Source organism: Lampetra planeri, chromosome 55 (assembly GCF_965212315.1).
Source record: "Lampetra planeri chromosome 55, kcLamPlan1.2.h2, whole genome shotgun sequence".
NCBI lineage: Eukaryota > Metazoa > Chordata > Hyperoartia > Petromyzontiformes > Petromyzontidae > Lampetra > Lampetra planeri.
The window spans coordinates 1,973,325-2,000,290 of NC_136161.1; the positions used below are offsets into that span (position 1 = coordinate 1,973,325).

The 26,966-nt window shown below is 53.3% G+C and overlaps 1 protein-coding gene across 1 annotated transcript; it reads left to right on the top strand.

The window, feature by feature from the left end:
- The first annotated feature begins 3,434 nt into the window (after positions 1 to 3,434).
- Positions 3,435 to 25,139, top strand: LOC144735574 (hemagglutinin/amebocyte aggregation factor-like). The gene is made up of 5 exons (XM_078618007.1): positions 3,435 to 3,614; positions 13,463 to 13,565; positions 22,034 to 22,228; positions 22,953 to 23,105; positions 24,233 to 25,139. The coding sequence occupies exons 1-5, from the start codon at positions 3,557 to 3,559 to the stop codon at positions 24,288 to 24,290; spliced, it is 567 nt and encodes a 188-aa protein (XP_078474133.1). The 5' UTR covers positions 3,435 to 3,556; the 3' UTR covers positions 24,291 to 25,139.
- Positions 25,140 to 26,966: the final 1,827 nt, after the last annotated feature.

Consider the following 26,966-nt stretch of genomic DNA (forward strand, 5'->3'; position numbering starts at 1 on the left):
CATTTAGAATCAACGTAACGCGTTTGTCGTATTTGGCTGCTACGAAAATTTTTTCACATGACAAGGCAATCATTTGTGATAGCCAGAGCTATAATACCTAAGTGGGCCTTACCTGGTAAAAATAGTGTATAGGTACTAAATCACATTTTTACATTTACACAATATAGCTCGGCTTAGACACCTTGTTTACCATTAGATGGCGCTCTCTCATTACAGGAGATTTGAATACGAAAAAAAGTCACAAACAACAAATAACCCAACACAATAAAAAAACATGAGCTGCGGCACATGGCGCTGAACGCGCCATGCACAACACAAAAACGGCACGTGGTCGTCGCGCACGCCATGCTCGACGACCGAGCACGTTAGAAGGTGAAAAGGAGGGTGCCGTTCACATTGGTGCAGAGGGTTTGTCCGGCCCTCCAGCGTTCGGAGAAAACGCGCGCGTCACTGGCATTTCAGTGGTATGCGTGCTCTAGCCGGAGCCACGCCTTGAGCAGGCCCCTGAATGCTGGCACCACTGAGCAGCCATCAGTGTCGCCTTGCAGCATCTTTTACCTCGTATTGTCCACTGCCATCTTCGCTTGGGCACAGACGAAGTTGGCGAGATCGTTGCGCTTTGTCAGCCAGGTAAGGCACCCCACATATGAATCAGCTGTTGTAGAAGAGCACCCCCAGTCTCCTGAAAATGGTTCCCAAAAGGTGTAACATTGGGTTGAGCCGCTGGCAGCGTAAGTACTGTTGGGGCAGATCCTCCCTGGCACCACAGAAAGCGCATACGTCTGGTACCCCCGGGGAGATTCGGCTGAGCCACACGACTGATGGCAATGTCCAGTGTGCCAATTTCCACCGGAGGTCACTGCAGTGTTTGGCTACGAGAGACTTGTACAGGTAGTCCCCGGGTTACGATATTTCGATCTTACGATGGCGATAGCCATACGACAAAATTGCCATCAACAACCTAACATCGTTCAAGCATGCAGACGACGGACAGAATCGTGGTGAGTACAGTACAATATGATATGTTACGTATCGTTCAATGCATGAATGATACGTAGCTTTAGCGATTTCATTTCTAGGTTACCACGATACGATACGTTTAATGCATGTTAAAAGTTTTTTTTTTTTTATAGCAGATAAGATTGTTTCCTGAACAAACTTTCGATTAAATTGCAGTTCATATAGGTAGGCTAAGAATTTACCTTGTTTTTTACTTAAAATTTCACTGTGCAATACAGTATTGTCATTAATAAATATATACAGTATATAGTTAATACAGTACGGTACTGTAAATTGCTCTGTTTTGCTAAATTATCACCATTCTGTAAGCCTCCTGGGTAGGCTAGGCCATCTTCGACTTACGATATTTTCGACTTACGATGGGGTCGTCGTAACGCATCTCCATCGTAAGTAGAGGACTACCTGTACATTTGCTTCCGCTGGGGGGTGGCCACAATGAGGGGAGAGAAATGATCTCTCCATTTTGTGTCTGGTAGGTAGGCCAGGTCCCGGGAATTCAGCGCCTTGACGCAGCACGTGTAGAGCTCTTTCTCTGGGGCGCCCTTCTGCTGGGGCACGTTCCTGCAGCCTCGGAGTTTCAGTAATTTCCTGGAGTTGTTGTGGCCAGGGGCCTGCATGCAGGAGAAGCAACAACTCCGGGAAGGAGGAGGAGGGGGGTGGGCTGCCACCGTTCTCTGGCGCCTTCAGCTTGACAGAGAGAGATCATACAAACTCTACTCACTGTCACTCTGTAGAACAGGGGGATATCATACTAACTCCACTCACTCTGACTGTAGATAAGAGGGAGATCATACAAACTCCGCTCAAGCTCTATAGAAGAGGGAGCGCTCATACCAACTCCACTTATTCACTCTCACTCTATGGAAAAGGAGGAGATCATACGAACTTCACTCACTTTCACTCTGTAGAACAGGGGGAGATCATCCAAAACTCCACTCACTCTCACTCTGTAGAATAGAGGGAGATCATATAAACTCCACCCACTCACACTGTTGAAAATAGAGAGATCATACATACTCCACTCACTCACTCTCACTCACTCTGTAGAACAAGTGGTGATCATACGAACTCCACTCACTCTCTCACTTTGTAGAGTAGAAGGAGATCATACGAATTCCGCTTATTCACTGTCACTCTGTAGAATAAAGGGAGATCATACGAACTCCGCTCACACTCTATAAAAGAGGGTGAGATCATACAAACTCCACTCAATCACTCTCACTCTGTAGAACAGGCGGTGATCATACGAACTCCACTTATTCACTGTCATTCTGTAGAATCGAGGTAGATCATACACACTCCACTCACTGTCACTGTGTAGAACAGGGGGATAACATACAAACTCCACACAGAAAGGAATCTGAGTCGGAGACCGAACCGAGGCCCGTTTTTGTCGTGGGCGCACGAGTGTTACCACCCTGCCTCCTGATATCTGCAGATTCTGAAATGGTTGCGAATTATGATTCAAAATACCACACGAACCATTGGTTGCTGTGGGTGACCTGTCTTTTTAAAACTCACTAAACACGCTAAGTGGACACAAAGTCCCCCCTATCTCTTGGCAAATATTAGCGTTGTGTGTCAGAGAGAATGCAGCCTGTTACAGAAAGTAGATAAACTACAGAGGGAACCACACACCCGGTCACTTATTGTGAGCGTCCCGCAATGAATAAACCAATCGAAACTTGAGTATAAAGACAAAGACACGGGTCCGCCGTGTTGCCTAGCTACTCGCGAGTAGTAGTACCTAGGAAAGCCGGGCACTGCCATCATAGCCAACAACAATACCCGGCTGCCTTTGTCTTCCCAATGGCGATGTTTACACACCGCTCCAGGTGCTCATTTGAGGCTGAGTTTACCTAGGGGAGGCCCAGGACCGATTCAAATAATCATCACTGGGATAACCGGGTTCGTAGTGCTGACCACTACCGCTCCCCCGCCACACACCCCCAACATCGTGTCTGTGGTGTCACCACGGCACTTGTGCCAGGCTAGGTGCACTCCGAGTCCACGTGAAGCGTCGAAGGCTCGCTGGCAGGTGCCGTTGGTTGACTGAGATGGCTGGCAGATGCACCACCTGTGCCTCCTAATGTTCCGAATCGCTGGTGTTTTATTCACCCGGCGCTCCGCTCGTTGTTGTGAGTGTCACTCCTCTGACCTACCGCCTTGTGGGAAAAGTGTTCGCTAATGTAAGAACCGCATTATAGCGATGAAGCATCGTGTGAAAACCACTCATTAAGCGAGGACTTACCGTATTGAACCCAGAACTCAGTCTGACAAGAACACATTTGAGGTTGATTGTATGTGTACACAAATTCCTTTTACAACAATAAGATGTTTTGTTTACATGGAGGGGAGATTAGTGAAGCAGGCGAATAAATTATCTGCTTTTAGACTTTGCCACTCGCTCACTCAGCGTTGGCCGAGCGGTGGTGCAAGAGTTGGAGATTGCAGCCACGGGGTTCTATTAAAGGGGAGGGGGTTCACGAGGCAGAAGCCACAACATTCCACTTCCCAACCCTCATCCATCACGACCATGCTGCTTCTCCTCCTTCTCCTGGCTCTGGTGGTCGGCAAAGAGGCGAAACCCCTGAGTGAGTGCAGCCATCACAGTCATCAGCATCATCATCATCATCAACAACATTATCAATAGCAGCATCATCATCAGCACAAAAGAGGCATAACCTGCTATACCACTCAGGATGCCTTCTTGGTAAACGGATTGCAATAGGAAACAGCGCTATAGAAGGTTTCCAATGGAGATTTTTTTTAAACTTATGAACGCTATTTTGTTTAACCTATGAGCGATATACGATGGCTTCATTGGGGTATCCGTAATAGCAAACCTGTCAACGCATACGATTTACCTCGTATTCTTGTACATTGAAATTGTGTTTTTAGGTGCAGATGGCATACAGCCATTTCAATACGGGCAACAACGAAAATTGTGTATATTTGTGTTTCTCCCTTGTGATGGGACTTTGTAGGATGAACATTTAGATTTATAAGGGCACGGGGTGACCAATAAGGTCTGAATTGGTCTGTAATAAGGTCGGAACTGATGAGCGGTTGACAGGTATGTAATAGCCTTAACGATACTGTACACATGATAAATGTGTTAAAGCATTTTATAAATAAAACAACTATAACTTTTAATGATAGTGACATATGAAATACAATAAGTAGTGCACTCTCCAATGCATTCGGTCAGAGCTTGTGTAAGATTAACCACCGTCTACCGTAAACACACGTTTCCACGGGAAGTTGTACTAATGGGATTACTCAAGCCATGGGTCGGCAATGAATCGACACAGCGATTAATTCTCAGCAATAATAACAATACAGGAGGTGTTGCGATGTTCAAACACCAAATAAACACCGATCACAAGGCATAATGAAGTCTGCATTAACCACACATCATGCTTGAGGTAATACATGCGGAACAAACATGCTTTTGTAATGAGAGAGCGCCATCTAATGGGCGGAAAGGGGTAACCACATGGCCACCACCGGGTAGCGGGTATCCAATCCCAAGCGGGGATATATCTGGGCCAAAGGTAATGGGCTTGAGTCAAAGGGGAACGTGCGGGAACCATCGAAAAGGTTCCACAAGATGGCGTGGCTCTCGGCGGAGCTTAGCTCGGCGGAGCTTAGCTCCGCCGAGAGGGATATAAGCAGGGGCAGCGGAGGACTCAGGGGTCGGTGTGTGTCCGGACTGCGTCGCTGCACAAGCCTCTCCTCGTCATCGACCACGTGGCAGAACCCAGCGAGGCTCGCCTCTCCTCCCGGCACGCCGGCTCGCCTCTCCTCCCGGCATGCCACCAGCCAGTAGTGGGATTGGGGAGTGGGAGAGAGGCGAATAGAGAGAACGACTCGTTCCCGGCCGCAGAGACAGAGAAGGGAAACATACGGGAAGAGCGGGAGTGAGCTGTGCAGGAATTCTATCAAAAAAAGACGCCAGTCAAGATCGTTGTGGAAGTCGTTTATTACACTTTGATAAAGGTGTAATACAGGTCGTTGAGGCAACTTCTGGAATCCGGTCTTTTATTCAACTTTGCCTTACAGCTTTCCTTCACGCTGCTGACAGGCAGCATGAGAGGGACAGATAGAGAGAGAGACGCACTGCCACGTGGCAACCCGGAGCCCCGCTCCCGCGTGGCCCCCTTCCTCTATTTGTTCCCGTTCTGACCACGTGTCGTCCGTCTTCACCCCTATTTAATACCCGGGTCACGTGGTACGTTTCCACCAATCCTGGTTAGCCTCTATGGAATATTCCAGAGGCTACCGGGACCACGCCCCTGACTCGTCTCCCCATTGGCTGTGGCTAAAGCCAGCAGAACCAATCCTCTACAACCAGCTGTCACCTTTCCATTACGTCAGGGCCACACCCCTAGGCTTCCCCCCCATTGGCTATGAACCAGGACCAGCAGAGCCAATCGTCGTGACGAGTTGTAATCCGTCAAAGGCCCGGATATAACCTCACATTACAAAGGTACACACATTGTCTTTGAGACTGATTGGATACACAGCTCTTTTTCAGAAGCGATATGGCCACAAATGATAGCTCAACTAAGTGGCTTATCATGTGCAAATTTATAGAAGCCAAATACTTGAAAAAAGGCAGGCCTCCTTTTGGCCTTGTCTCGCCACCAGTGTTAGGCCAGAAAACAACGCTAAAAGGTGAACAATACAAGTGTAATGCGGGCGTAAGCGACCTTCCGGATGTGACGTCACGGGGGGTGGAGCCATGTGACGTGGGTGGAAGGTTCGGGTCCTTAAGCGGGTAAACCGGAAGGAGAAGTCAGTCGGGGTGTGAACGGAAAAGAGTGAGGCCACGCGGGCGAGTGAGAAGAGGGAGGGCACCGACGGCCATCGGGAGCCAACCCCGAAGACAGGAGGAAGCTACGGAGTGGTGTGCAGCTGCGGAGAAGACAGCCAGAAGGGCTGCGTGTTAGAGGCAGCGGTGTGGCTGCCAGGTGTGGCGGGAGAGAAGAGGGAGAGACAGCACGAGGCTGTCAGAGCTGCAGAGAGGACGAAGGAGAGAGGAGTTGCAGCGAGTACAGCCAAGGGGGGCTGTGTGAAAGTAACAGCAGCGGGGCTGCTGTTGTGGACCGGGCCGACATCGGGGTCAGCACCGTGGAGAAGCTACAGAGTAGAGACAGCCGTGTGGGAATACAGTACGAACCGAATAAAGGACACTGAGCCAGACATCGTGGTCCAGTCGTTTATTACACTGGTGTCAGAAGTGCAACGGCATGTCGAAACAAGTGAGGAAGAAAGTTAATCCGGCGCCTGCATCGGCTTCTTCGTCCGACGATGACGAACTCCCTCCAACCACGGATTCTGCTGGGGTGGTGGAGGAGAGCCCTGCTGAGGCGAGCACGGGGACGGGAGTGGAGGATGTCGGCGCGGTGGCGGGTCCGTCGACATCATCGGACGCTGATCAAAGATGGCAAGAGATGGCGGTACAACTGGAGGCACTAAAGGACGTCCTGACGCATTTATGCCATCTCGTCGCGCCAGGGACGATGGAGGACGCAGTTGGTGCTCCGCGGGCCGCCACGTTGCCTGCCCTGCCGCCGCCATTGGCCACGCGGCAAGAAGCCGCCATCTTGCGCGCTCCGCGGCGCCAAACCGCCATCTTGGCCACGCCGCGGGCCGACGCCATTTTGAATTTGCCACCACAACCACCACCATTGGAAGACGGCGGGAAGAGGAGTCGGAGTCGCCACCTTACCACAGTTAAAGAATTTTCCATCGGTGGGGACTGGAGCGCTTTCGCCTGCCGCTTCTTGGCGGCGGTACGCACAGCAAGATGGACCGATGCTGAGGCTTTGGAGGTGTTGCCGACTCTCCTGGACGACGAATCTGTCCGATTTTTCCGTTCCATAACGACCGATAAGAAGGCAACTTTACGTGGTGTTTTTCAAGAAATGGCCGACGCTTATGAGCCACCAGATGATGCGCATCGGCGATTCGCTCAACGACAACGAGCACCAGAGGAGTCGCCCGTGGCGTTCAGGGGTGCGGTGCTGGAGCTGGCCATGGCAGCTTATCCTGAGACGCCACAGGACCTGCTCGAGCCTCTCATATTAGGGAAAATGTTGAAGCTGTCTCGGGATCTAGGGATCCCCATGCCTGTGTGTGGGCATGAGAAACTAACTTCCCGGACGGCTGCTAAGTGTCTCGATGCGCAATTCAATCTCCGTCGCTGGAAACAAGTGACGGCGTGGACGGGGGGGCCTGTCAAAGAAGGGGATGTGCTGGGGTGGAACCCTGCGCAGGCTGTCTTTGTTCCGGATGACCGGGGCCCTCAACAGCTGATGGCCGCCTCCGCTCCATGGACGGGACGCGGCGGGCCGAGGCCGCGCGCTGCGCTACCGGAACGGGGCCGTCGGGAGGCAAGGCCTGCGCTTCGGCGCAACGATGCCGAATGTTTCCGCTGCGGGCGTAGGGGCCACTACGCCAGAGACTGCTGGGCCCGCTTCCCGGCTCCGCCGCAGCAGGAGGCCTCGGTACCGGACAAGCCGACTAAAGATCCTCCGAAACAGGCATGTCGGCACGCACCAGACACCCGGCAAGGCTTTACACCTCACCCATCACCTTCGTTGCGCGATCCTAATGTTGTTGTTAAAGAAAGCCCTTCGACGGGGCCTTGTCGCTCGGTCACGCAGTGGCGCAAGTTGGCACGGAGAGTCGTCGCGGCCGCTACGGGTTCGCCCACTGTACCGGGGTCTATACAAGGGGTGGACGTACGCATTTTGGTCGACTCCGGCGCGTCTGCGACTATTATTTCGGATGTCATTTTCCATCTGTTGGGCATCCCGCCGGGGGCTGTGCGTCCAGTTTATGGGTCGTGTGTCGCTGCGAACGGGGGTAGCATGGGTATCGTGGGCCAGGTGGATGCTAGGATATCTATTGGGGATGTGTCGGCCTCGGGCGTTGTGTTAATATCGAGATCTTTGGCGGTTCCTTGTTTGTTAGGCACCGATTTTTTGGCTAAGATGCCCATTTTGATCAAAATCAATGAGAATTGTATTGAACTGCCGGGGGGCCGTCAAATCTCGTTTCTGCCGTCGCCCTGGGGGCGACCTGCTTCGGCCGTACAAGTGCAGGCGCTGTCCGTCGCATCTGTGGACATCCCACCTGGTACACAGATGCTTATACCCTTGTGGTATCGGAAGCCCCTGCCTGATCGGCTAGGAGCAGTAGGGGTCTTGTTGTCACCGTCCGCCACGATAACAACCGGGTTGGCGTTAGTGGGGGCACAGACCATCGTCCGGCCGGATCAATTACCGTTTTTACAGGTGCTTAATGCGGGGGGGAAAACGTCCGTGTTCCGGCCGGTACGGTTGTGGCACATGCCACTACGGCGTTTGCGACGCATGATTGTCCGCATAGCCGGGGAGTGGTTGCTGGGGTTTCCGAGCCAAGGGGTTCGGATAATCGTTGGGTTGCTGACTTATGTGACGGAAATTCTTCCCTGTCCATGGAGCAACGTGGTGCGCTGCGTAAATTGTTGTTGACATATTCCGATGTGTTCAGCTCCGATGATTTGGATTTGGGCCGCACATCGTTGCTTTACCATCACATTGAGACGGGCGATGCTGCCCCTATTCGATTAAATTCGCATCGGATGAGTCCTGCGGAGCGAGAACACGTGCGGGGGGCAGTGGAAGACATGTTGGCTGCGGACATTATATCGCCATCTAACAGCCCATGGGGCGCTCCGGTCGTCTTGGTTAAGAAAAAGGATGGCAAATTGCGATTTTGTGTTGATTTCCGGAAATTGAATAAGATATCGGTGGCAGATGCGTACCCCCTGCCGCGTATGGATGACTCCCTCGACGCATTGTCGGGGGCTAAGTTCTTTTCCACACTGGACCTCTCTTCGGGATTTTGGCAGCTTCCCCTTGACGAGTCCTCACGGGAGAAAACCGCATTCCGTACGCCGCAGGGGTTATTTCAATTCAACTGTCTCCCGATGGGATTGAATGCGGCCCCTGCTACATTTCAAAGATTGATGGAGCTCGTTTTGTCGGGGTTGCAGTGGGAGACGTGTCTTATATATTTGGATGATATTATTGTTTTCAGCCGCACATTTGATGAACATTTGACGCGGCTGGAGACAGTGTTCACGAGGATGCGTTCTGCCAAATTGAAATTTAAACCAAAGAAATGTCACCTACTGCAACGGTCCGCCCGCTATTTGGGGCACATTGTGAGTGCTGAGGGGGTGTCCACGGATCCGGAAAAGACGGCGTGCGTCCGGGATTGGCCGACTCCGGCCACCGTGGGGGATGTTCGGCGGTTTTTGGGATTTGCCTCGTATTACCGAAGATTTGTGCCGGGTTTTGCGACGATTGCGAGGCCCTTGCATCTCCTTACGGGTAAAGGACGGAAGTTTGTTTGGGGACAGCCGGAGGAGGCGGCCTTTCGGAGTCTGCGTGATCTATTGGCCACGGCCCCAACATTGGATTATCCCGATTTCGATCACCCATTCATTCTTGATACGGACGCGAGTGACACGGGTATTGGGGCGGTATTATCACAGTCTAAAGGGGGTGTAGAGCGTGTCGTGGCGTATGGTAGCCGAGTCTTGTCTCCTGCGGAAACCCGCTACTGTGTCACTCGCAGAGAGCTATTGGCGGTTGTTTTTTTCCTACGGCAATTTCGACCATACCTCTACGGTCGTTCTTTTATTGTGCGTACGGATCATGCGGCCTTGCAATATGCCCTTAAAATTGACCAGCCATCCGGACAGTTGGCACGTTGGTTGGACACGCTACAGGAATTTTCCTTCCAAATTCAACATCGGAAGGGAGTGCGCCATGCGAACGCTGACGCACTTTCCAGATTACCGCGGCGCGCCCCTTGTAAATGTGCGTCGGGGACGCATAGGTGTTCGCCGATTCCAAACCCCCCTCAGCCGCTTACGTTGGCCGTCGAGAAGTCGGACACTCCGATGGAACCGGGACCGGCTGACGGGGTTTTGAATCTGCCGCGGTCTGTCTGGATCCGGGAACAGATGATGGATGAGTCGTTGGTGTCCTTGCGGAAGCGGTCTGCTAGGGACAATGGGAGTCCGAGTACGGCTGTGGGGCCGCAAACCGCTCTCCGAGATGGTCTGCTTATGTGGCGGGAGGGGTTCCAGGAACGTTGGCGCCTGGTGGTACCAACGTCCTTGCGATTCGAGTTGATTAGAACTCTCCATTGTGACACTCTCTTACATTTAGGGGTGCAGAAGACCTTGTTGACGTTGCAACGTCATTATTTTTGGCACGGCATGGCGACAGATGTCGTAGGGCACGTGCGCGCGTGCCCTGCGTGTGCACGACGTAAGCCGCCGAAACATCCTTACGTGCCGCCTCTCCAGTCGATTCAGGTGTCTCGAGTCAATGAATTGGTGGCACTGGACATATTGGGACCTTTTCCACCATCGGCGAGGGGTAATAAATATTTGCTGGTAGGGGTTGAGTACCTCTCCCGTTGGCCGATGGCCTGGCCGTTGCCCGATCAGTCGGCCGCGGCCATTACCGACGCCTTTTTGTTTGGGTATATTATGGACAAGGGGGCGCCTGAGAGACTCCTCACGGACCAGGGCAGGAATTTCTCTTCTAAATTATTGGCGGAAGTGTGCGCGGGCCTTGGGACTAAGAAAGTACGGACATCCCCATACCATCCGCAGACGGATGGTATGGTTGAACGGCTGAACAGGACATTGTCTGTCATGCTTTGCCATACCGTGAGCGAACAACAATCAGATTGGGATCTGCACATCCCCGGAGTGCTTTCGGCGTACAGGATGACGCCTCATGCGGCTACAGGGTATTCGCCGTTTTACCTTATGTATGGTCGGGAAAACGTGCCGCCGGTGGATGTGCAATTGGGAACTGGGGTGAAGGGACCTCGTAAACCACTTCCTGAATACATTCAGGACACGGTTCGCCGAGTCACGGAGGCGCGGGAGAATGCCCGCGTGGCTACGGCCAAAGCCCAGGCCCGGAACGAGCGGTATGCGCGACGGTCCGAGGGGGAGTGCCCCTGGAAGGTTGGGGACCTAGCCTGGCTTCATTGTCCACAGGTACGTCCGGGAACCTCTCCGAAATTGCACAAACCCTGGCATGGTCCCGTACGCCTCATTGCGGTTCCCAACCCACAGTCAGCACGCGTCCAAATTGGATCTCGTCGCTGGGTTGTGCATACGTCGCGCTTGAAACCATATGTTGCTCCCTTACATGATGCGTCATCCCCCAATGTTGCCTTGCCGGGGTCTGTTGCTGCTGACTCTCCCCTGCCTGCGTCCATTGATCTTGCTAGAGCGCCTGTCGTACCTGTTCCAGACAGGCCGGCCGTGACAATGCGGGGGACGAGGGGCCCTGCTCGGAGGACGCCTGCCAGGTCTGCGGGACCTTCGAGCCCTGCAGCCCTTCCGACCCAGCTGCAGGCACGGTCACGGGACAAGCCCAAGACTAATTCTTTAGGGACACGGGACGTTGGTGGACTTCCAGCTGCGACAGGGGGATTACCCCCTGTCATTCCTCGACTTTCATCGCGTTCCCATTCTGCGAGTGGGCCGCCGACCGTCCGGGACGGGCCGGCGACCCGCACACGTTCCAAATCGCTTACGTTTCGTTGATTGTTGCTGTGTTGTTATCTTTTTCTTACAGTTGTATTTATTGCATGCTTTTTGTACGTTCGTTGATGTTAATTGCGTTGTTGTTGTTGTTCTTGCTGTTACATTGTATGCTTAGTGTCCTTTAGGGGGGAAGGTCGATTCGCCGCATTACGATTTGCTATTGGTCAGCCGAGGTCGGCTGGGATTTTTCTACGGGGGAGGGTGGTGTAATGCGGGCGTAAGCGACCTTCCGGATGTGACGTCACGGGGGGTGGAGCCATGTGACGTGGGTGGAAGGTTCGGGTCCTTAAGCGGGTAAACCGGAAGGGGAAGTCAGTCGGGGTGTGAACGGAAAAGAGTGAGGCCACGCGGGCGAGTGAGAAGAGGGGGGGGCACCGACGGCCATCGGGAGCCAACCCCGAAGACAGGAGGAAGCTACGGAGTGGTGTGCAGCTGCGGAGAAGACAGCCAGAAGGGCTGCGTGTTAGAGGCAGCGGTGTGGCTGCCAGGTGTGGCGGGAGAGAAGAGGGAGAGACAGCACGAGGCTGTCAGAGCTGCAGAGAGGACGAAGGAGAGAGGAGTTGCAGCGAGTACAGCCAAGGGGGGCTGTGTGAGAGTAACAGCAGCGGGGCTGCTGTTGTGGACCGGGCCGACATCGGGGTCAGCACCGTGGAGAAGCTACAGAGTAGAGACAGCCTTGTGGGAATACAGTACGAACCGAATAAAGGACACTGAGCCAGACATCGTGGTCCAGTCGTTTATTACACAAGGATAATGCCAATGTATCAAAGTGTAAGGGATGTTAGGGGAAGGATTCCCGCCAAAAGTAGGGGGACAGTGGAGGTGGAAACAGTGGAGGGGGGAGGAGCAGGCCAGGAGATATAAGAGGGGGGCTGAGAGGCGCGAAGGGGGAAGACTGGCTGGAAACGGACGGAGAAGGCTGGGGACGAGTGTGGACTGGGGGAAGAAACAAAGGACGAACCCCTTGCAACCTCGTGTCGGCTCTCATTTACATCTGGTGGCAGCGGTCGGATCCACAATGGCTACAAGGAAGAACCTCCACAGAAAAGAGCCAATGGAAGAGGAAGCAGGGGCCGGAGACCCCCCAGGGCCCCGGCAACAAGGGGAGCTGCTCACGGGAGCAGCAGCAGGGGCCCCGGACCCCATGGAGGACCCCATGGAGGACCGCATGGTCCACATGAAGAGGGCGCTCCAGGAGCTACTGTATCGGCACCCTATGGGGGGCCCACCGGCGCCGGGACCCCCTCTCCCACTCGTGCTACCGGAGGAGGCGCCACAGGACCCGGAGGCCGACCCGCCATCTGGGCATGAGCCACAACCAACCCCGTCACGCCAGCTGCCGCCGCCACTCCCACCAAGGCCTCCAGGGGTAAACACTCAACAGAGGGAGAAAGTGGCAGGACGAGTGCGCCGGCTGGGGCCCGTCGAGAAATTCGTAGCCGAGGGAGGCTCTCGAATGGTCGGACGAAGAGGGGCTATGGGCGCTGCCATCTGTTCTGGATGACGATGCGCTCGACCCTTTCACCTCCCTTCCCGTGCGTAGCAAGACCACGCCAAAGGCGGCCTACGAGGCTTTGGAGGATATCTACTCGAACATCTTTTTCCCTTGAGATTCACTGTATTGAAATTCATTTGCTTTTTTACATAATTTGTTTGTGGAGATTGTTTTTCATCTTTGCTGTCTCTAGGGATTCACCGTTAGTCGGATTAACTGTCTCTTGAGATTCGTGTCCCCTGATATTCTCTGTTCAGTGTGATTCACTGCTGTGCTGATATTCACTGCCCCGTCCATGTTCCGTGCAGATGGCAATGGACTGCGGTCACTGCACAAACGTTTCGTGAATTCCTACGACGAACCCATCGACTTCTCTTGTCCCGATCACCAGTCCATCTACCTCATTTACAGGTACAAAGACAAAGATCCCTCGTATAGCCTTTAACAGACTGTTGGGGCAGGCACTGTTAGCGAGTAGTAGCATCTATGAAGGCCAACAATATGGCACACGTGGGGGTAGGTGGCTAGCACTACACCCGGCCGCCTTTGTCTCCCCAGTGGCGACGTCTACTACACAGCGCACCAGGTACTCATTTGAGGCTGAGTCGACCTAGGGGAGGCATATGAATGGTTCAGATATTCGCCACTGGTGTTGGTGGCCGTGGGCAGGCATCGAACTCGGGTTGCCTGGTTTGTGGTGCAGTGTCGCGCTAACCGCCACAGCACTCCTCCCTCAACAATACAGCCGCCCACTCACCACGGCGCCGGTGCCAGCCGATGTGCAATTTAACGCCACGTGAAGTGTCGACGGCTCGCTGGCAGGAGGTCACGGGGTAGACTCAGGTGCCATGCGTTGATTGACTGAGATGACTGGCTGATGCACCACCTGCGCCCCCCCCTCGCCACTGTGCCAACTTGCTGTGTTTTTATCAGCCCCTGCGCTCCGCTCGTTGTTGCGAGCGTCACTCCTATGCCCTCTGCTGTTGCTGGAGAGCGACTGCCTCAACTGCCCAGTAGCAGCGTCCATTGCGAGTGTCCTCAATAGAGATCGATCTTGACACTGCGGGTCCCAGTCGTCGGCAAATCCATTCAGCTCCATCTGCTCACGTACAGCACGAGTCAATCTCTTCACTCGCCCGTGCCGCGCCCGTTTTACCCCCCTCTATCCAACCAAACAAAAGCTGCTTAGGCATGCGGTAGCTGGGCATGGCTGGTAATTCTAATGTGGGATAATGCTGAGTCACAGTGTTCAGTGTGTGGCAACCACTCTTCTTCTGCAGGGTCGTGAGGCTCATGATGTTTTAAAGCTCAATCAGTGTGTACATCAGTGAGGGTGTTTGTCTGCGTTTGGGGAGCGGCAGCACAACGGTTAGTGCGTTGCGCTACGAACTCGATGAGCCACGTTCGATTCTTGCTCACAGCCAAAACCAGTGACGATTATCTGAACGGGTCCCGGGCTTCCCCTAGGTTGAATCATGAATGTATGTATGTTGAACTTATTTCCCCCGGTATGCAGCCAACCATGCTAATTGACGGTGTCAGCATATGTGTAGTATGGTTCCAGGGAGACTTGACACGTAGTTGGAGGCACACGCTTATTTATTAACACCAGCACCTAACTCGGAAGCTTACAGTAACTGAAGGGGTATCGGCCCCTTCACCCGTCGAGCTATGGAACACAACAGCCTAGCTCACAGCTAGCTTACAGCTAGGTTACGGCACCCCGAATACCCAGACCCCGCTCTTAGAAGAGCGTCGGTTCTGGGCTCTGGGGGCCACGCCGCTGGCTTGCCTGGTCGGTCCTTAAAAGGACAGCGATCCCAGGGAGTTCCAGGGCCGGTCTAGCTGGTCTTCTTTCTTCACTGGTTACAGCTTAACACTAGACCCAGAGCCCTTCGGCTCACCGCCTTAAAAAGCCCTCTCCCCCCGAGGGGAGGGGCTGTGGGGGATCCCAGCGTACGGCGAGGACGTCGCTGCGAGCACCTGCTCCGCGTACCGACGTAGCCACACCCATTGTGTTTGTTTGCCACCCGCGGCAAGTCTAAATCAGGCCGTCTACAACGGCTACAACGGCTCTACATCACCCCCCCCTGTACAGCTCGCAGCCGTCCCGGCTGCAACAAAATAGCAATAAAGATGCATCCCCCCATTTGAACCCGTGTGTGCCTCACAAATGTTTAACAACAACAACAAACCAACACGACGCACCCCGACCGAATAAATACTCCATCCCGTAAAAACAACATATATACAAGAACCGAGGGCGGTCGCTCGCAAGGGTCGCGTTGACGGCCGGCCTCACAAAAGTCTACGCGTTCTGGCGCGCGTCCTTGCAGCAGGGCCGTCACAAGGGACCCCTCTGGTTAGGCCAGTGGCGGTTATTAGCAGTCCGGGTGTGAGGGTGTCCGGCTCTGCTGCAGAGCGACCCCCGACCCCCCCAGGAGGGGTTGGCGGTCGTGAGCGTGTCACTCCTGGTGCGCTTGGAGGTGGAACAGACGGTGTTAAGTCAGGTGACAGCAGAGAAGTCGTACTCCAGGAGTCGGTGGACCCCTCACATGATTGGCCACGCGTGTGTGAAGTATGAACATGGGGCGCAACGAACGGTTTTAACCTGGAGGGTTGCACAAACCACCGACGTTTCCCCCATCGGATACGCACACATTGTGGGCGCAAAACCTGCACCACCTCCACGGGCCCCCGCCACGGCCGCACCAGTTTAGACGAGGTTGCTAGCGGGACTTGGGGACAGTGCAACCACGCCTGGTCACCCGGCTTCCACCGAAGCACGTGCACCCGACCCAGCCTGAGCCTTTCATTCGCCTTCTGGCGGAGTTCAGAGTTCTGCATGGCCGCCTCCCGCGCCTCTGTCAATTTAGCAACGTTGAATTTCACATGTTCGGCCAATTTGGATTTACTATGCGGCGTGGCGATCCGCAGCTGAGTCGGAACAGGTGGGTTAGGCTCGCGGCCATACATTAGGAAAAAGGGCGAAAACCCGGTCGCCGCATGGGGAGCCATCCTGTATGCTGCCAGAACCCCCGGGATATGAAGGTCCCAATCGGTCTGGGATTCAGACACCTGCTGGGACAGCATGGACGTGATGGTCCGATGCAGCCGCTCCACCATTCCGTCCGTTTGCGGATGATATGGGGAGGTACGAATCTTTTTCGTTCCCAGGAGCTCGCACACCTCGTGGAGAAGCTTTCCCGAAACATTTTTACCCTGATCGGTCAGCAGCCGCTCCGGAGCACCTTTGTCGAGGACATAGCCTTGGACAAAGGCCTCCACGATGGCTGCTGCTGACTGATTGGCAAGGGGCCAGGCCATAGGCCATCTCGTAAAATATTCTACCCCGGTTAACAGGTATCTATTCCCCCTTGGCGTAGCGGGGACTGGGCCCAGAATATCTAGTGTGACGAGCTCGTTAACTCGGGAAACTTTTACGGACTGTAAGGGCGGGTTAGACCCCTTCGCTGGTGGCTTCCTTTGTGCGCACTGGGTGCATGACCCCAACAGGTCCTCCACATCCTTTGCCATGCCCGGCCATGAAAAATCTAGTTGGAGTGTGGCAAGGGTTTTGTGGGTCCCTAAGTGGAGGAGTTGCTCGTGCACAGCCCACACGACTCTCCCCCGCAACGCAGAAGGCACCACCAGCTGGTGTCGACGGGATTTGCCGTCCCAGTGCATGAGAAGGCCCTGGACCAACCCCCAGGAGTCGACATTTTCACCCCCCCGCACGATTCCCCTGACACGACGGCGCAAAGCGAGGAGGGAAGTGTCCTCCATTTGGAGGCGCCCCCACTCCGCAACCGACAACCCCAGCAAGGAATCCCTCCCTTCTTGCTCGATAGGACCGGCAACGGAAGGCGCATCGGCGGCGGCTGCTAAAACCGAATTAGAGCTGACATTCGGAGGTCTGCAACGCCCCGAACCCAGCAGGCAAGCGCACTCAGAGGTGAGTGGTAACCGGGACAGAGCGTCCGCATTGGTGTGGCGAGTGCCCTTACGATAGGTAGTCGCAAAATCGAAATCCTGAAGGATTTCCAACCATCGAGACAATTGTCCCGATGGCTGTTGAACCCGCAAAGCATACTGCAGCGCCGCATGATCTGTGCGGACGGTGAACCGCCGACCGTACAGATATGGGCGGTATTGTTGAATGAAGTACACGATTGCCAATAGTTCCCTACGTGTAACGCAGTATCTTTGTTCCGCCGGAGACAACACCCGACTGCCGTACGCAACCACATGTTCCACGCCCCCAATAACCTGGGAGAGAATGCCCCCGATGCCCGTGTTGCTTGCGTCTGTATCGAGCAAGAAGGGTTTTGTAAAATCCGGGTAACTCAATGGCGGAGCCCCGACTAGGGCGTCCCGGAGCGAGTGAAAAGCGGCGTCTTCCTCCTCACCCCAATGAAATTTGACCCCCTTAGATGTCAGGGCATGTAAGGGTTTCGCAATGGTAGCGAAATCAGCGACAAACCGGCGGTAGTATGATGCGAATCCGATGAAACTCCTGACCTCACCCACCGAGGTGGGAGTCGGCCAGGAGCGAACACATTTCGTTTTGGCGGGATCAATGGCAATGCCTGAACGGCCCACAATGTGACCCAAATAGCGCACCGATTCGCGGAGCAAGAAACACTTCTGGGGCTTGAACTTCAAATTAGCAGCCCGCATTTTGAGAAAAACGGCACGCAACCTCTGGAGGTGTTCATCGAATGTTCTACTAAAGACGATGACATCGTCTAAGTAAATCAGACACGATTCCCACTGCAAGCCAGCCAGAACCAATTCCATTAATCGCTGAAAAGTTGCCGGCGCGGAATGTAATCCCATCGGCAAGCGATTAAATTGGAAAAGGCCCTGCGGCGTACGGAAAGCAGTTTTCGGTTTGGAATCGTCATCCAGGGGGAGCTGCCAGAACTCGGACAATAAATCCAATGTGGAGAAGAATCGCGCCCCTGCCAGAGCATCAAGCGATTCGTCCATCCGGGGAAGCGGGTATGCGTCGGCTACAGAAATTTTGTTAAGCCGACGGAAATCCACACAAAAGCGCAATGATCCGTCGTGTTTTTAACCAGAACGATCGGCGCGCCCCAAGGGCTGGTGGAAGGGGATATGATATCCGCAGCTAGCATGTCGTCTACAGCCGATTTAACATGCTCCTTTTCAGCGGGACTTAACCGAAATGGATTTTGGCGGATCGGCGCGCTGTCACCCGTGTCAATATGGTGTTTCAGCAATTTAGTACAGCCAATATCGTATTTATTTAGACTAAAAACGTCTGAAAATTCGCGAAGGAGGACTCGAAGCATCTCACGCTGTGGACCGGACAGGTCCACCGATCCCGCGCAAAGAGCATCGAGCCACCCCTCACCACGATCCGAATGTGATAACGAGGGCGAACCGGTGCTCACCTGAGCAACAACCGGTTCCTGCCGAGGCACCGGCGTCGCGTGCGCGAGCACGGTCCCCTGAGGAACCACGGCCGTTCGCGACCCCACATTGAGGACCGCGATGAAGGGGTCCTCGTCCCCTTTGATCAGGGTCTGGGCCGCTACCAAGTCGGGTCTGTTGACCCCGGCCCTCGATGGTCCCAACAGAACCCCCCGATCCCCGACGCCCTCCCCAAACGGTCGGCGCAGCCTAAGAGGTACGAGCATTTGAGCTCCCGGCGGTACGCGTACTGTCCTCGCGACCAGCACTGGTACCGTCGCAAACGCCGTACGGACAGTGGTAGCGGGGGATGACAAAAAGGCCATACGTCGCCCCGACGGAAGTTCAATGCATCCTTGGTCGATTAGTATACGAATGGGCATTTTGGCCAAGAAATCCGTCCCCAACAGGCACGGAACCGCCAGCGAGGAGGAGACCAACATCGGGCCGGATAATTTAATGTCCCCAATACAAATTTGCGCGCGGATCTGTCCGATAATGCCCAACGAACCCCCGTTAGCAGCGTAACATGGGACATCAACAGGGAGCAAGGGACGACTTTGAATGGGGAGAATGTTGTAAATCAAATCAGACACAATAGTCGCCGATGCTCCCGTATCAATCAAGACCCGTACCTCGACCCCATCAATATGTCCCACAACAACCGACGACCCCGACGACGCGGCAACAACACGATGAGCCAACTCGGACCACTGGGTCGGTTGGACCGCACACTCCATGGAGGTACGTTTTGGCGTGACAATGGATAATTTCTGACCCCCGTTCGTTGCGGTGTGTGAGTGAGAGGCAGGTGTGTGTGTGGGCCAATCATGTGGGGTGCCACGACTCGCCGGATTTTGCTGGGGAGACTTGGGTCGAGGTGCGACGTCCTGGCGAGGCGTCGCACCACGCTGCCGAGGAGCCCGGCATCCTGATGCCACATGGCCCTGGAGGCCACAGTTGTAGCAGCGCGTGAGTGTTGCTGATGGCTTGGGCTGATCCCGGCGGCTCGGTCCGTCCCGAGCTGGCCGTACTCCGGACCTCCACTCCGTCGGGTGATCCACAGCGCAGATGTCTTCCGCTGGGAGGGCGGATGCAGCCACGGTATGGCTGGCCGTTGCTTTGCTGGCCTTCCGACGTTGGGCCAGCAGGTTGGCATGGATGTGCCGGGCGGCCGTCAACGAACACATTTCCGCGTCGTCCTCAGCCAAGACGACAATGTCCAAATCATCGGCCACCAGCAGTAGCTTTTCCGTGACCATGGCGTCCACCCCATCCTCGTCCATCCGTGGAAAAGCCGTTTTCGCCAGGGCCAGGAGAGCCGTGCGGTACGCCAGGGCCGACTCCTTGGCGCCCCGCTGGCGATCGTAAAACAGCTGGCGACAGTCCGAGGGTGGTCCATAGACCACGGCGAGGAGTTGCAGCGCCATTTGCAGCGTGGCGCGCTTCGCCCTTGGTGCCGAGGTGAGAGTGGCGAGGGCATCGCTGTCAAGCATCGCCGGCAGCGCACGCAACGCCTCGTCATCGGTCCATTTCGCCATCTTTTGATGGGCGAGGAAGCGCCTCCGGAAGCCACCCCAGTCGCCTTCTCCTCCCACGAATTCCTTGAGAGGTGGCAGTCGCTGTTGCAGCACAGCGTCCGTAGGCGAAAAACGCTCTCCGTCACTCCGTGCAGCTTTGGCGTGCTGGGCGCGTGGCAACGGCGGTTGCTGTGGTGACGTTCCGTTGTCCGCCGCTGCCGACGTGGCTTGTGGTTGGTGAGTATCGGCCACGTGAGGTAGCCCTGCCTCGCCGTCAGCCTGCACTGTACTTATGGCGGGAACTTCAAACTCAGCGTCCTTGGAAATGGCGGGAAGCGGCATCTTATGCCGGCCGCCATCGGCCCGCGCAGCTCCACCCAGCCGGGTAATTTCTTCCAGCGTCGCGGCTGCAGTATACAGCAATTCGGCCAGTCGAGAGTGTGCCAGCCGCAGTCCTTCAGGCGACGGTCCCCACTCGTCCTGACGCTGCGGTGTAGGTGGACTTGGCTCCTGCTGCTCGGGTCCGCCCGCAGCCATCTCTGGCTCGAAGTCGGCCATGGTTTCCTCCGCCTCCGTCTCTCTGGTACGAGCTGTGCATCGCGTCTCCATCCTTGTAGAACCACTCCTGACACCAGATGTAGTATGGTTCCAGGGAGACTTGACACGTAGTTGGAGGCACACGCTTATTTATTAACACCAGCACCTAACTCGGAAGCTTACAGTAACTGAAGGGGTATCGGCCCCTTCACCCGTCTAGCTATGGAACACAACAGCCTAGCTCACAGCTAGCTTACAGCTAGGTTACGGCACCCCGAATACCCAGACTCCGCTCTTAGAAGAGCGTCGGTTCTGGGCTCTGGGGGCCACGCCGCTGGCTTGCCTGGTCGGTCCTTAAAAGGACAGCGATCCCAGGGAGTTCCAGGGCCGGTCTAGCTGGTCTTCTTTCTTCACTGGTTACAGCTTAACACTAGACCCAGAGCCCTTCGGCTCACCGCCTTAAAAAGCCCTCTCCCCCCGAGGGGAGGGGCTGTGGGGGATCCCAGCGTACGGCAAGGACGTCGCTGCGAGCACCTGCTCCGCGTACCGACGTAGCCACGCCCATTGTGTTTGTTTGCCACCCGCGGCAAGTCTAAATCAGGCCGTCTACAACGGCTACAACGGCTCTACATATGTACCTGGTGTCATAATCGCCACTTGAGAGACAAAGGTGGCCGAGCGTGGTGCTGGCCACCCATCCCCTCGAGGTATGTATGTATGTTGAACGTTTTTTTCACCGTATGAGGCCAACCGTGCTAATCGGAGGTGCGGGGGAAGGACAACAAACTAAATTCAAAACGCATTTCTAAAGAAATTAGTTTTCAATCGAGATGATTTAAAATTGATTGCATAGGGGCCGTCCATAAATGACGTCACGCGATTTTGGACGATTTTTGACCCCCCCCCAGTCACACGGCGTCACAAAACGTCAGACCCCCCCTCAAATAATACGTTACAAAGCTCGCCCCCCCCCTAAAAAAAATATAACATGCTTCAAATCGCTTTAAACTATTGTCATTGTAGTGCGTATTTAATGTGGCGCTGCACTCTGATGTTGTAGGAGAAAACATTTATTAAAAAGTCTATTTTATTAAGTAGAACGTGTTGTCTATATTTATTTAAAGTTGCGCATTTTGATGTGACGTCACATTTCTCAACCCCCCCCTCCCCTTCGTTACACATCGTCACAAATGTCTGAGCCCCCCCCTAGATGCGTGACGTCATTTATGGACGGTCCCATAGCTCTAGTGCCTTCCTAATATTGGATGGAAGGGCGTTCTAGACGATCGCAGAAAGTGCGTGATGCAGTGACAAGAGTCTTTGTTGGATGGTTGGCCACCAGTCGTGTTCAAGGATACACGGGGGATCTTTGTCTTTGTCTAGCATCGAAAACAGATATTTCAAGGACCGGCTGTGGGACTTCTACTGCAAGCCGACATTCGACACGAGCCACCCCATCTCCCCTCAAAAGGGCAACTACGTGAACGATTTCGACGGGGAGGTTAACTTCACCTGCCCCGTCAACTCCGTGGTCACGGCTATAGGGAGCTACCATGACAACTGGGCGGAGGATCGCAGGTGAGGTTCTGGACACCTGTGGAAAAAGACCCCCACAGCTCATCGGATTTCGAAGTAAAAATTCCGATAAATAAAGATTCTGAGGTTGGCGCTTTAAATAAAGTAACACCCTGATTCATGCCCTCTCGTTTTGCATACTTTCGATATAACGTAACTCAAACTTACTGATACCCAGTCCATTTTACGCATACCGTGTAACCTTGCTATAAGCTGCTGCCTCCACAGCACTGAATTACTGCATGCGGAGTGCACAGCCACCACACAAGCGGTCGTCCTCAGGTGGGGAAAAAGGACGACCGCTTGTGTGGCGATCGAAACGTCGTGATCTATTATTATTATTTTTCTACGTGACTTTACCTGGTTTTTTTGGTTATTTTTCTTTGAACCTATCTACGTGACTTCACCGAAAGACCCAAAGAATATCAATTCCTGCAGTCACGAAAGCTTTAAGTCAAGATTTAATCCATACGTTATTTGCACGTTTGTCTGCACTGTCCATGTACCGTTCACCTTTTGGCGTTGTTCTCTGGTCTACTACTGGTGCGGAGACAAGGCCACGCGTGTTTGCATATTTTACCACACGCATGATGTATGGTGAATGCAGACTCGATGATGCCTTGCAATAATGAGTGTGTCTATTCGGTGTTTGAACGCCTCGCGCCTGCTTTGTTATAGCTGGAAAGGGTAAAGCCGAATTATTTATTGGCGATCGTGACCTTGACAGATGGAAGTTCACCTGCACCATGCAGGCCGGCGTCTGCATGGATGTGTGCCAGTGGACCGATTACCTCAACGACTTCCACTCGCTGCTCTTCTGGGTCGCCCCGGACGTCCATTACCTGACCGGGGTGCACAGCTACCACTGCAATGTCGCCGAGTGAGTGCATCCATCGCCCCTGGGGTTCAATGTTAAAAGCTCCCACAGGATTCAACGTTAAAGGCTCCCAATGGCGTTCGACGTTAAAGGCTCCCATGGCGTTCAACGTTAAAGGTTCCCATGGCGTTCAATGTTAAAGGCTCCAATGGCGTTCAATGTTAAAGGTTCCCATGGCGTTCAATGTTAAAGGCTCCCAATGGAGTTCAACGTTAAAGGTTCCCATGGCGTTCAACGTTAAAGGCTCCAATGGCGTTCAATGTTAAAGGCCACTGGGCGGCAGGGTGGCGGCACAGTGGTCACGTTCGTGCATCACAGCATGACGGGTGCCTGGGTTCAAATTCCCCACTTAGTCGGCCTTTTTGTGTTGCGTTTATATGGTCTCTGACATGTTCTGCAGACTGTGTGAGTTAGTAATGGGGGAGCGGTAGTGTAGTGGTGAGCACACTTCGCTACAAACCCGGCGACCCGAGTTTGAATCCCGCTCACGGCCAATACCAGTGACAATTATCTGAACCGGTTCTGGGCCTCTCCTATGTCGACTCAGCCTAAAATGAGTACCTGGTGCGGTGTGTAAACATCGTCACGTGCGTGACAAAGGCGGCCGAGCGTGGTGCTGGCCACCCACCCCCTCGTGTGCCGTGCCGGCCTTCATGGGTACTCGCTAAAAGCACTTGCCCCAACAGTCTGTTAAGGCTATACGGGAGATCTTTGTGAGTAAATGATTGGTGGCGCAGTGGTTAGCGCGCTGCGCTACGAACCCGGCAGCCCGAGTTCGAATCCCGCTCACGGCCAACGCCAGTGATGATGAATCTGAACCTCTCTTAGGTCGACTCAGCCCCAAACGAGTGTCTCCCAAGCCTGCTGGGCTATGAGGTTGCCATCGCCGCATTCATGGCCACTGCGCTCTACTCTCACGTGGTATACACACTCAGTGATGGAGTTGGCCAAACATCCCAATGTAGGGCGTCCCCGTGCCTCAATGTAAATAATCAGAATCTTTAGACTCGAGGAGGAATCTGATGAGCTATGAAGCTCTTTATCACAGATATCCAGAGGGGTACGGGGTCAGTAAGGATAAATGTGCGTGTGCAATCTTATTTATTTGCTTTCTATTCTCATGCCTACAGAGACCGCCGCTGGAAATTCCAGTACTGCTCCAAGGTGTCGTGCAGAACCAGCTACTAAGCATCGGGTGGTCAGGGATGATGCAGTGGAGTTTATTTCTATAAATGCGCTCTTACTTTTCATGGCATTTGTCGCGTGCATTAACTGTTATGCATCACAGCTTTTCAACTTGCACCGAGCGTCTTATGAGGTTGGTTCAAAGTTAAGGAGCACTTTTGTTTCTTATAAACGTTGAAAACAAAGTGGAAGTGCGTGAATCTGACACTCAATTGATAGCAATGTTATAAATATAAAACATTAAACAAAACATTAAACGCATGGGCAGATTTATGAGCACAGTTCAGTATCAGGCTGCTCATTATGTTCGACAAAATGTGAAAGTGTAACCGATTTAACCCTGTTTTTTAAAAGCGTTCTGCTACGTATACGTATTTGTCCCGTCGGTGTTGAGATGCCTTGATGTCAAATGAGTGGAAGTTTTTAGTAGCGTGCCTTTGCTTTCACATGATCGACACTCTACCGAACTCACTGCTCAACCACACATCTGCAACAGAGACACGCATCAGCAAACTCGTGCAAATGTCAGCTTCATCACACGACGCTTGCTGTCCCCTCCAATAAAAGTTTGCTGCCATCTTGGAAACACCAAGACTGCTTTGTACAGCTGTGGTGTACTAACTACAGAGGAGTTGCCAAATGTTGCAACTACGAAGCCACAAAGCTTCAGTGGCTCACCCACCGCTCCCTACTGTCTCCACATGGACATGCATAACCAAACTGCGCAGTCAACTTCCTGTAAATTTCTAAATAATCACAAACTGCTCCACGCGCCTGATGATTGGTCAAGTGGCCTTGATTGTAACATCGATTGTACCGATTCAAATTAAAATAGGATGTGATTAAAATCGAGATGGAGCACGTGTGTGAGTGGGGATGGCTCAGGGGAGTGTTCCTTGTACCGTCATCATGATCAAATTATTTGTAATGTCGCACAGATTTCACGAAAAGGATACAATTATCGTTCTATTTGCAAACTCGGAGGTGCGGCATACAGGGGGTCATGAGTTTTCGTGTGCCAGGCTCCACAAGTGCAGCAGCAGCAGCAGCAGCTTCAAACAGCTCCTGAAGGTCGATGGGAGTTTGAACACATTGCCCATGGAGTGGGAGAGAGTTCCAGATGATGGAAGCAGCCACTGAGAATCACTGCCCAAGCCATGACAGTCCTGATTATGGGAACAATTGGCAAATATTGGGACATGCCACGTAGAACAGGGCACTTCTCCGTGCGCAGAGTTTTAAGGAAAGCAAAGAAATACGGGGACTGAATTTGAAAGACGTCATGGTGACGAAGGATAATTTTGTCTGCGATTCTGGATTTGACAGGCAGCAAGCGCAAGGTGTTTGTTAGTGCAGTCGCGGAGTCCACACAACTTGGCAATGTGGAGCTTCATAGCTCATTAGATTGCTCCCGGATTATGATTCTGAAAATATGATTCTGGCTGTGCCTGGTGTCAAAGCCAGTATTTTTCAGGCTATTTTGGATTCGCTGCAATTTTTATATTTAAAATCTGATATCTGAACAAAAATGGTGTTACAATAGTCCAGAAGACAGCCAACGATGCTACATGGCAGTGTTTTTTTATGGCAACTGTCAGCATCGGTCAGAGCGTTAAATGAAGGGTGACATCCAAGGTTTGCTGGTGGTTAGACACTAATGGGAGAGCCAGTGATGATGAGTAGATTGAGGCAGTGAGGGGGCCCTAGTCTTCTTCTTTCGTGTGGCTACTGAGGTAGATGCAGAGCAACAACTATAATTTCACGTTCAGATGGTCAAGCCAGATAGCCGCGACAAGAGTAGCAGAGTTAATTGCTGTGATGACTCCTTCGTATTTGTGGATTGGGCATTGCATCGTTATATGTTGTACGGACTGTTCTGGATGACCAGCCGCACATTGGAGCGTGTTTAATTGTCCCTCAGGTATTCGCATCTGCCATGGTTATCCATTGTAACTTTTATCCATTGTAATTTTATGCGGCGAAGGAAGCTCATTTACTTTGACATGCTAATCTCTCTCCCTAATCTATCTCTCCCTAATCTCCCCCATTAACACAACTGATGTGCTTGCGTGCGGGGATGGGACTCCATTCCAGCTCGGACCCCGCCTGCTTGCCCTTGGCCAACATATATAACCTCTTGTTGCAGCAGCTCTCTCGCTGTGTTCTTCCTGGTTCAGCAGTTCTACTGCTGGATTATTTTTTCTGCATGAGGACGATCGCTGATGTTGCGATTGAAACGTCATTATATATTTGATTTTTTTATTTTTCGACCTACGTGACTTTACCGAAAGAGCCAAATAGTATAGATTCCTGCAGGGTTCTCTTCCACGACGACTACACTGAACCGCGCTCGAACACAACACGGCAGATGCGCATACACGTTCCATAAATGGAAGATCAAAGAATCGCCCAACTGCGAATGTGGAGAAGTCCAAACCATCGAACACATCACCGATGAATGCTCCATCCATGCACATCCTGGCGGTATCGCTGAAATCCACACTGCGTCAACCACATAATTAGACTGGATGAGGAACCTTTGCATGCATTTGTGACAATTAGGAAAACATTAACTGTTGCTTTTCACAATGCCATACGAAAAAAGAAGTGAAGGCAATGAATGATTAACAGAGATGAGAGCCCAAAGCCTCACGTGCACGGCAGGCCACGCCCAGTAGT